The sequence below is a fragment of the Armigeres subalbatus genome, chromosome 3 (genome assembly GCF_024139115.2).
Source record: "Armigeres subalbatus isolate Guangzhou_Male chromosome 3, GZ_Asu_2, whole genome shotgun sequence".
In the NCBI taxonomy this organism is placed as follows: Eukaryota; Metazoa; Arthropoda; class Insecta; order Diptera; family Culicidae; genus Armigeres; species Armigeres subalbatus.
In genome coordinates, this window is record NC_085141.1 from 406,006,260 (window position 1) to 406,017,009 (window position 10,750).

The window sequence follows — 10,750 nt, forward strand, 5'->3', positions numbered from 1 at the left end:
GTTGAGCTGTCAAACTGTAAAGTCTGTAGCTGTAGCTGTTGAATCAAGACTTTTTTCACGCAACGGTCACCATTTTTCATCGGATTCATCATAAAAAAAATATGCCCAAGTGTTGTTAGCAGAAATAATAACAGGTATTTTACGTATTTTATAAAAGTAGTCCGTTTTTCAACGCAATAATAATCTTTTCAGATTCCTTCTTGGGTGATATTTTCTCTGCTGGGGAAGGTAAATATAAGTGTGTAAATATTTATTTGAAATGCTGTGATTGCTGCTGACCAGTTGTTCCATAGAGCATGCATGCATGGAAAATGTGCCAGATTTTTTAACGTGTTTTTATTACAAGTTAATTGAAAATAAAATGAATGAATCTGTATTTTAAATTATAATTATCATTGACAACATCAAACATTTATATTTATCCATTATTATTTTTTTTTTTTTTAAATAACAAAAGTACCGTAGCGTTCGGTAGTCTATATTTTGAAATTACCGAACAGCACTGTAAATTTTGACAGATCATCACAAAATCAAATTACCGAACAAACTGTAATTGTTTTGTTTACCGAACTGATTACCGTACGTTCAGCTGTTGAAAGTTCGGTAAAAAATTACCGTAGACTGTAAAATATTTTAAGTGTGCACCTTTGATCTCATTAGACAACAATAGCTCTAAGGATCGCTTAATAACTCCTGCAGAGAAGATCGACGAAATAGGTCGTCATTTTGTCAGCTCACACAACCGTGGGCAGAGCATCGTCAGTTGACACGAAGCAGCAATTAACGAGCATGTTAACAACATGAATATTATTCCTAACGACTTCTCATAGGAGTTGAAGATCTCAGCTGGTGAATTGACGACCTATATCAAATCATCGAAAAACATGAAAGCCCAGGCTTCGACAGCATCCTGAATGTCGAGCTCAAACATATAAGGGCTCCGTTCTTCGAGCAACTTTCGCTGATCTCCCCATCCGAAAACCTGGGAAGGATTCTTCCTCTTCAAAAAGTTATCGCCCCATCAGGCTTTCTCAGAGTTATGCAAGCTGTGTGAAAAGGCGATTCACAGCCGGTTACTTGAGTCTATCGAACACCACCGCATCTTGCTCGAGGAACAGTTTGGTTTTCTACGCGGTCGATCAACCGTACATCAACAGACAGAACAAGTTTGTCTCAAAAACATCCGGCATGGCCTTACTCGATGTCGTGGGCATTCGACAATGTATGGCATGATGGCCTGGTGTACAAACTACAAGGCAACAATCTTCCCAGCTTGGTGAAAATCATTAACAATTATCTGTCGGCAAGGACATTCCAGGTCTCAGTCATCAGAGCTAGTTCCAATGCGCACAACATCGTCGCCGGCGTTCCCCAGGGCAGTCTCCTCGGGCCCCTGCATTTCAATCACCTCCGACATGCAATTCTGTCTCTGTTCGCAGATGACACCTCCATCGTCTACCAAGGTACAGTGGCCAGAGCGCTTGTGAGAAAACTCCAACGAGGCCTGGATGCTCTAACAGAGTATCTCATCAGCTGGAAGTTTTGTAGCAACACGGCGAAGACCCAGGTGATCATTTTCCCCCATTCAAAATCCCCTAAACATGTTCCGCCTGAGGACTGTAAAATCAGCCTCAACGGCACGACTGTGGAATGGGCCAATAAGGCCGACTACTCTGGCTTGATCCTCGACAGCAATCTTATTTTCCGGCAATAGGAAGAACGAAAAAAGATTATAACACGAGTTTTTATTTTTATAAACCAAAACAATAAAAAAGAACAATGTTCCCCCGGATCACGGTACTCTGATTTTTATGTACACTGTAGTCACCAAATATTTGTTCTTTTTATCTACACATCACCTGTTTGGACTCCGCAAACTATTCGTATTGAACGAGTACAAAAACTGTTCCTGCGCTTCGCACTTCGTAACCATCCGTGGAACGACCCTATACACCTCCCCGACTATAGATAACGCTGCCGTTTGATTGGTTTGGAGCTGCTTTCCGACAGGCGGAAACGCCTGCAGCAACTATTTATCTTTGACGTACTGCACCGCTTTATTATAGGACATCTTTCTAAGCGTGCCGCAGTGCCATTTACGACAGTCAGAATTTATTATTATTCCCAGACACCAAACCAATTATGGGTATAACAATCCGATGTGCTCCTGTTTAAGGGCGTTTAATGTAGTTAGTGATCGTTTCGATTTTACTATGTCTAAACAATGTTTTAAAAATAGATTAAGGAATTAGAATAAGTCAGTCTGTGTGATCCTCTCGAAGACCAAATAAATAAATAAATAAATACACAGGTGAGCTGGCAACGTGAACCAAATCTAAGTCAGTCGCGCCAACCGAGAACGAAACGGCCTTCGTTATCGGCAACGACATTGATCAAGACAACGGACGTTTTCGCATAGTTTACTCTAGTGTGAAGCTGTTATCCCATTTTAGAACACTGTGTAGATTGCACGTTCAAGACAACCCTGCAAGGGTATCCACTAATGGTGGAATGTTCTGTAGATAAAATGCGTCATGCGCACCCTATAACATTTGCTACTGTGACAAAACAGGAAAAAGCAGACTATGATTTTGTCTTTATCACAATTTTCTTATCAGTGCTCGAGGCTCGGTATAGATTGCACGATGAAAGCTTTTATCAACGATGGGGAGATTGCTCTAAAAAAAGCGGCTCGATCGTTGTTTGGCGAACAAGTGAAGATGATCAATTGTTAATTCCACGTTGTAAATAACATTTTAAAAAAACGCATTACGAAAAATAAGACAATATCGGCAGAGTGCAAGGAAACTATTCTGAAAAACGTTCCGCTTAAAGTTTTACCAACACAAAAATTGCATTTCTGCGAAATCTGCATTTCGAAACAGCCTGCAGTCTGTTCCACAAAGTATACAAGCACTTCTCGGATTTCGTGATTCGTGAATTATTAGACAATTCGATAGGATATAATCTTTGACCAGTTTAATCTCATATCAAAATTATAACGACATTAGTTATGTATATTTTCACTATTTTTTTTTGTTCGTAGGCATTGGGGAATAAATGGAAGGTACACCTTCGATATTAGGTACTTGAACCACGTTCAATATGGAAAGATGGAACGAAATTGCCTACATTATAGATAACAATCCGTCATTTGTACCGTAACTGATTTTTATACGTCATGTAGGCAATTACCTCTGGTGTAGGTTTTTGTACCAAATAATTATATCAACGTTTGTTTTATAATGTTGATGTGAAGGTATCAACTTCTGTAATAATTGTGTTAGGGCTAGTGGGATTTTTGATATTTTAAGAACTAACCACCCAAATTTTTAACACATTTTGTTACAATATTTTTATAAAATGAAATAGAGAAAGTGAAAATTATTTTTTTGTCCAGTCGTGTTTCTCCAGTAAGCAGAGCATCGGTCGGTCGTCGAAATTGTGTTTTGCTTTGTGCGGAAGGTGGAACGATCGACCGGTCGCCGTAATTTTGTTCCGCTTTACGCGGGTGAGTAAATAAATCAGAAAGTGAAAATTTAGTCCGCATCCAGTTGTGTAGTGCGGTCGATAATTAAAATAATTAGCGTTCGTTTGATTGTTTTTGTTTTTAATCAAACTACACGCTATACACGGCAGACCATTTACCAAAACGAACCCTGCCACACTCTCTACCCCATATATCCAACATCCCAGTGATTTCTCGTGGAAGTGCAGATGACTCGTCGGTTTCTATCAAAGCGAGTATCAAATTCTTACCTATTCCTCAATTGACCTGCATTCGGACACGGCCAGCGCTGGTATAGCTTATTTTTGGGTCACCAGCAGCCGAATTCCGGTGGAAAAATGTCTTGAAAGAGAAGACAATTTTTAAGAGATTTTGGTTTTTTTCTTATTTTGGAATTCCGGTGATTTCTTGTAAGAAAATATTTGACGTTTAAAAAAGAAAAAGAAAATTAAATTTTCTTCGAGATTTTTGCAGCAGAAATCAATCGTTTTTATTTATTTTTTTTGTGACAAGTGATAAACATATTACGGAATAACTATTTATTTGAAATTATTTCTAAAAAAATGGAAACATTAATTGTAACATATTTTGCAAGAAAAAAATGGTACAAACGACAAGAGAAAATAAAACTACTTCGTCACCGTCGATTTTTGAGAGATATTAGTAATCCTTTCGAAATATCGGACGGTAATTTCGTGAAACTGTTCAGAATGCCAAAATATCTAGCTGAAAAAATTATTGACTTGATGGATCAGCCGTTGAACGCAATTCCGTTGAAAGATGAACGAACAACAACAATTCCGGTTCATCTACAGGTTCTGACAACGTTGAGATATCTTGGTTCAGGTAAATATATTGCAATATTGTGATTTGAAATTTATTTTTACAGACTTAAGAAACTAATAAGATTGGTTTATGCTCTCAGTTAATATAATCCATTACATTTTAGGTTCTCATCAAGTGACCGTTGGGCAAGATAACTTACTGGCAGTTTCACAAGCAACATGTCATCGTATTTTAAAAAATGTGATCATTGCAATGGACAAATATCTTTTGGGGAAGTTTGTTGTATTTCCAACTGATGATACAGAGTTGACTCGTCTCAAGCAAACATTTTTCCAGAAGTTCAATATTCCCGGCGTCATTGGAGCCATTGACTGCACACATGTTGCAATTTTGAGCCCCCCAAAAGACGTGGAGCATGTTTACTTGAATAGGAAAGGTTACCACTCGAAAAACGTTCAACTGATTTGTGATATTGAGCTTCGCATATTTAATGTAAACGCCCGATTCGGAGGTTCAACTCATGATGCTTTCATATGGAAGCGCAGTCAAGTTCGTCAACATTTAATGCAAAAGTACGAAAACGGAAGCAGAAATATGTTTTTGTTAGGAGACGGAGGATATCCCACCGAACCATGGCTACTGGTACCATATTCAAGAACTGTGAGACAATCACAAATCGATTTCAACACAGCTCACTGTAAGGCACGGAATCCTATCGAACGCTGCAACGGTTGTCTGAAGTCCAGATTCAGATTTTGCGATACGAGAAGGATTTCTGTGGTCAGATTATAAATTGTTGCGTGATAATCCATAATTTCCTTGTTTCTAATAAATATCCAGTAGCTGATATCTTGTATGAAAATGTTAATAATGAAAATAATGACCCTTTCGACGCAGCGGACCGTTTTGGCCATGATGATGATAATGATGGGCTTCTTGACGTAGGAAGAAGAGAAAGAGAAAACATTGTTAATTATTATTTCAATTAGTATGATAGCTCCGATCCGAATCCGATCAATCTAATTGCTAAATTAATAAACTAAACAGATCACGTTGTTTTGTTTTTTATATGCTATCACTTGAATATACATAAAGGCAAACATCCAATATTCAATCCCTTTTCTACCAAACTATACAGCCAATTAAACTAATAATTTCATATGATCCAAGACGAAAATCAGATGACAGAATTCAATTTCAAGAGATACATACAGATTTCTTCAAATATGTTCATAAATGACTGTTCTATCCAGAAAGAATATTGAATAGGTATGGTTATGGACATAATGATGATCTAGACCATCCAAACTATCATCATAGCTTTACCATGTATTGGATAAATTATTAGTTCTGTAAAGCATCATGACCCACTCCTACACCATTCTAGAGAAAGTAAAGAATGGTACAGGATCTATTACAATCTCTACTATCAAACTGTCCTAATATTCAAAACAATTCACAAGACGATTTACAATGCCCCCACCATTATTATAAGAATAAGAGAATAAGAATAAGAACTCAATATTTAAAACAGCATGAAGACTTTGATGTCTTATTCATCATTATCGAGAGTTGGCTACATGATACACTGTTATCGACACTAAACAGTATTCTAGGATCATCTACGACACTCCAAACTGGCCCCAGGTGTCTTCTTATTGGCGTTACGTCCTTTACAGAAACATTGCCGCCCCAAGGCATAGTGTTCGATACATCACTTCTATTGTTATTAACACTAGGATTCATTTGTTCAGAAAATCATAACCAAAATTTCGAATGGCTATATCTAAGTTGTTTTTCAATCTGTTTCCTCTGTGAACCAGTACAATTAAATGTAAATGTAAAACATATATGATAATTGTGGCGAATAAGGCGACCCTGAATGAAGCATTCGCATTTTTTGGTTGCATTGATATATAATGTAGAACGTATGTCTTATTTCACAATAAAAATTATTAAGTTTACTTCTTTAAACTAAAATATTTTCAAATAACAATAATGAGAAAAAAAGATTACAAATTTGAAATTCAATCGTAGTAGGTATTTGAAATACTAGGAATTATGCAATTTGGAGATCTTAGGGCATCTCATGTAGTTAGATATGAAACACAAGTGAAGCACATACACATGAAGGCCATAATTGGGTTGACACTGTTGCTGGATACACCGTGAAAGGCGTGGTTTATTCAGTAGACAACTAGATTCAAAATCAAGGGTAATATGGAAATCTCACAACAACTGATTTGCCTGTATATGGGCTGTAGTGAAACATAGTACTTGGAGGACATAATTGTACTGATTCCGTAGCTGGACACATCAAGATTATTTGATTAAAACTCCAGAACAATATGAAGATCCGAATGCCATTCTGTCGAATGGGTCATTTGGCTGAACGCCATTTGGCCGAATGGCGTTTGGCCCAGTAATTAAAATACGTTTCCATATTAACTGTGTGAAGTGAGTTGTGAGTAGTGAGAAGGGTTTATAGTGGGAAGCAATAAGTGTGAAGTGACAAATGAGAAACGAGTAGTGTGAAGCTATTGGTACAGACAAACAGACATAACGGTGTCAGGCCATTTGGCCGAACGCCATTTGGCCGAACGCCATTTGGCCGAACGCCATTTGGCCGAATGCCGTTTGGCCGAACGGGTCATTTGGCCGAATGCCGTTTGGCCGAATAGTAAAAAAAATTGACCTCAGTTTACGAGTGGTTCTTCTTCCTACTTCCTTCTTCATTTTTCCTTCTTCTTTCTTCTTTCTTCCTACTTCCTTCTTCATTTTTCCTTCTCCTTTCTTCCGTCTTCTTACTTCATTCTTCCTTCTTCATTCTTCCTTCTTTCTTCTTCCTTCTTCTTTTCTCCTTCCTCCTTCCTCCATCCTTCTTCCTTCCTTCTTCTTCCTGCTTCATTTCTCCTTTTTCCTTCTTTCTTCTTCCTTCTTACTTCTTCCTTCTTCCTTCTTCCTTTTTCCTTTTTCCTTCTTCCTTCTTCTTTCCTCCGTCTTCCTTCTTCCTTCTTCATTCTTCCTTCTTTCTTCTTCCAACTTCTTTCTTCCTTCTTCTTTATTCCTTCTTCTTTCTTCCTTCCTCCTTCTTCCTTCTTCCTTCTTCCTTCTTCCTTCTTCCTTCTTCCTTCTTCCTTCTTCTTTCTTCTTTCTTCCTTCTTCCTTCTTCTTTCTTCCTTCTTCCTTCTTCCTTCTTCATTCTTCCTTCTTTCTTCTTTCAACTTCTTTCTTCCTTCTTCCTTCTTCCTTCTTCCTTCTTCCTTCTTCCTTCTTCCTTCTTCCTTCTTCCTTCTTCCTTCTTCCTTCTTCCTTCTTCCTTCTTCCTTCTTCTTTCTCCCTTCCTCCTTTCTCCTCCCTTTCTCCTTCTTCCTTCTCTATTCTTTCTTTTTCCTTCTTCCTTCTTCCTTCTTCATTCTACCCTCTTCCTTCATCCTTTTACCTTCTTCCTTCTCCTTCTTCCTTCTTTCTTCTTTCTTCTTTCTTCTTTCTTCTTCCTGCTTTCTTCTTTCTTCTTCCTTCTTTCTTCTTCATTTTTCCTTCTGCCTTAATCTTTCTCCTTCTTCCTTTTTCCTTATCCCTGCTTCTTTCCTTTTGCTTGATTTCTTATTCCTTCTTTTTTTCTTTCTCATTCCTTCTTCCTTCCTTTTGCCTTCTCCTGTCTTCCTTCTTCCTTATTCCTTCTTTTTTCTTTCTTATTCCTTCTTTCTTCCTTTTGCCTTCTCCTGTCCTCCTTCTTCCTTATTTCTTCTTTTTTCTTTCTTATTCCTTCTTCCTTCTTCTTTCTTCCTTCTCACTACTCACTTCGTAAGGAAACGTATTTCAACTATTCGGCCAAACGGCATTCGGCCAAATGGCGTTCGGCCAAATGACCCTTTCGGCCAAACGACATTCGGCCAAACGGCATTCGGCCAAATGACCCTAAACCGACATAACACATTGAACATTTACTCATTTACTCATCAAGTTCATCGTCGTTCAAACACCAACGACATCTGTTGATTTCAGTTAGTTGGTAAAATCTCGAACCAGATGGCGGTAGTGAGCAAACGTCAAACTCGAGCAAAAACGATGCGCGCGCCACGGATGATCGATTGGCCAACTAATGACTTTTTGAATTGACCAGTAAATCAGTGATGGAAACTTGATTAGTGTTATGTCTGTTTGTCTGTGCTATTGGTAAGAAGTGAGATGTGATAGGTGAGAAGTGATAAGAGAGATAGTGAGTAGCAAGCAATAAGAAGCCAAATAATTTCTGAATGAAGAATAAACAAAGAAAGAATGAGGAAAAGAATAAGTAAGAATCAAGGAAGAAGAAGCAGAAAAGGTAGAAAGAAAATGGAAGAAGAAAGATGGAAAAAGGAAAAAGTAAGAAGAAAGAAGCAAGACGAAAGAAGGAAGAAGGAAAACGGAAGAAAGAAGTGGGAAGAAAGAAGAATAAATAAGGAAGAAGGAAGAAAGAAGAAGGAAGAAGAAAGAAAGAATAAGTAAAAAGAAAGAAGGAAGAAGAGAGAAGGAAAAAAGAAGAAGGGAGAAGGAAAAAAGAAGAAGGAAGAACGAAGAAGGGAGAAAGAAGGAAAAAGGAAAAAGGAAGAAGGTGGTGGAATTAAATGGAATTGTACTAAACTCGTCTTATGACAGTGAAAACATTTCACTAAAAAAGAGCTAAATAATTGCCCTATTAAACATTGATTTATTCATATAAAAAACAAATTCATTTATTAAAATTAAAATAAAATGACAAGATGACATAAAAAACAAGATCAAAACATGTTATGCATAGGTTTATGAATTACGGTTTAATAACACTTGTAAGGTTTCGTTGATGGCATACAGTGCCTCCACCTTCTGATGTTTAATCACTAACTTCTTCTCCTCAATGAGCAGCTTTTTCTCGTGCAGCTCCAGTTTACGTTTCCTGTATTCTTTCTTATCAGCCTGAATGGATTCAAGACAATTAAAAATTTTGGTTTCCATTGTTTGTACTCCAGTATCTGAGTACCGTTGACCTCTACCAAGTTTTCGACCTCTGGCGGGTGTTGTCGTTCGTGTCGGACGTGTTTCGGCTTCTTGCATGATGTGCGGAGTGGTTGCTTCAATGTCATCACTCTCTTCCACAGGTGCAACATGAGCATTACCGCGTGCATCGTTGGGCATATGATCGATTTCGTTGCCGGTAGCAACCACATTTCCATACGCTTCCTCCAGGTATTCAATTTCTTCGGCGTGAGCGTCGTGTGGTTGTTCCGGAACGGCATCGCCAGTGTCAAAATCCACTGCAAGGGTCTACTTGATTCACGTTACGGTCAATTTCAAAGGATGTATGTAATGTTTAATAGTATCTTACCTGTTGATTGAAACCACCTTCTTGTGTCCTTCCATCTCCGTCAAGTGTATCCTTCTGCATTATGGCAAGGATGGTTTTTTCAAGCTCCGTTAAAACATCGCGCTTCTTTTTAACCATTCCGTTTTCGCCGCTTTGACGATTTTGGATTAGCAGCCACTTGGTTTTTGTTTTTTGTTTCAGGTCTCGCCACGAAAGCTCCCATTGATCGGCAGTCTTTCTAGCACCTCCAAGAGCATTCAGCGCGTTGCCTAAGCTCTCCCATTTCTGTTTTTGCAGCTCCTTCCCTCGTAGCGACTGAAATCTGTTGTTGGCGAAGTCCAAATTGTCGACCATGAAGTCTACTAAATACTTCTTCTGCTCTACGGATATGTATTTTTTAGGCCTTTAAACATGCAATAAAAAAAACTTATTTGAATATTCATACACTTTTATTTAAATACTTACGCTGTTGTGGATGCCATCACGCAAATTTGATCTTTTATTTAAATCTTATTTAATTAAAATCTTGAATCTCATTAAATTAAATTCTTTAATTATTATTAATGAATTTAAAACTTAATGAAGCGAACCGATTTCAACTCAAGCTTTTGTTGACAACGTAATGTCCATTCTAGCTTGAGTTTTCAAAACATCCCAATGACTTCCGACATATTTTGAAAATCAAACAAGGTAAACATGTAAGGCGATTGAATATAAAATGTGTAAAATGTCATTAATTAAGCATACTGAAAAAAATAAATTCCAATTAAAAGCATTTCAGAATATCTTCAGATGAAAATCGACGACAAATAAATTACTTCCCGTTATTGGGATATTTTCAATTGTCCAGTATATAAACGATCGTCATTGACATCTAGCGTATAAAAATTGAACTAGATTTTCTCTTTGATTAAAATTCGAGTTATTTCTTTCTCTTCGATCTTTCGGAATTCGATGAAAAGAAAAGAGGTTTGTTGAAAGAGAAAGAGATTTGCGGATTTTCTTCTCTTGAAGAGTTTTTTAATTTTTTTCTTCAACCACCGGAATTCGGCTGCAGTTCTTACACATTGAAGATGATGTTAGTCCCAAACTTCATCTGTTGGTTCTCTGTGTAATTACAGCTGACCTGG

At 37.6% G+C, this 10,750-nt stretch overlaps 1 protein-coding gene across 1 annotated transcript; it reads right to left on the reverse strand.

The window, feature by feature from the left end:
• Positions 1-1,321: 1,321 nt before the first annotated feature.
• On the reverse strand, positions 1,322-10,064 carry LOC134223054 (uncharacterized). Its single transcript, XM_062702192.1, has 4 exons — positions 9,642-10,064; positions 9,281-9,580; positions 9,091-9,232; positions 1,322-1,455 (listed from the first exon to the last, which is right to left on the reverse strand). The coding sequence occupies exons 1-4, from the start codon at positions 9,972-9,974 to the stop codon at positions 1,322-1,324; spliced, it is 909 nt and encodes a 302-aa protein (XP_062558176.1). The 5' UTR covers positions 9,975-10,064.
• Between the last annotated feature and the right edge of the window lie 686 nt (positions 10,065-10,750).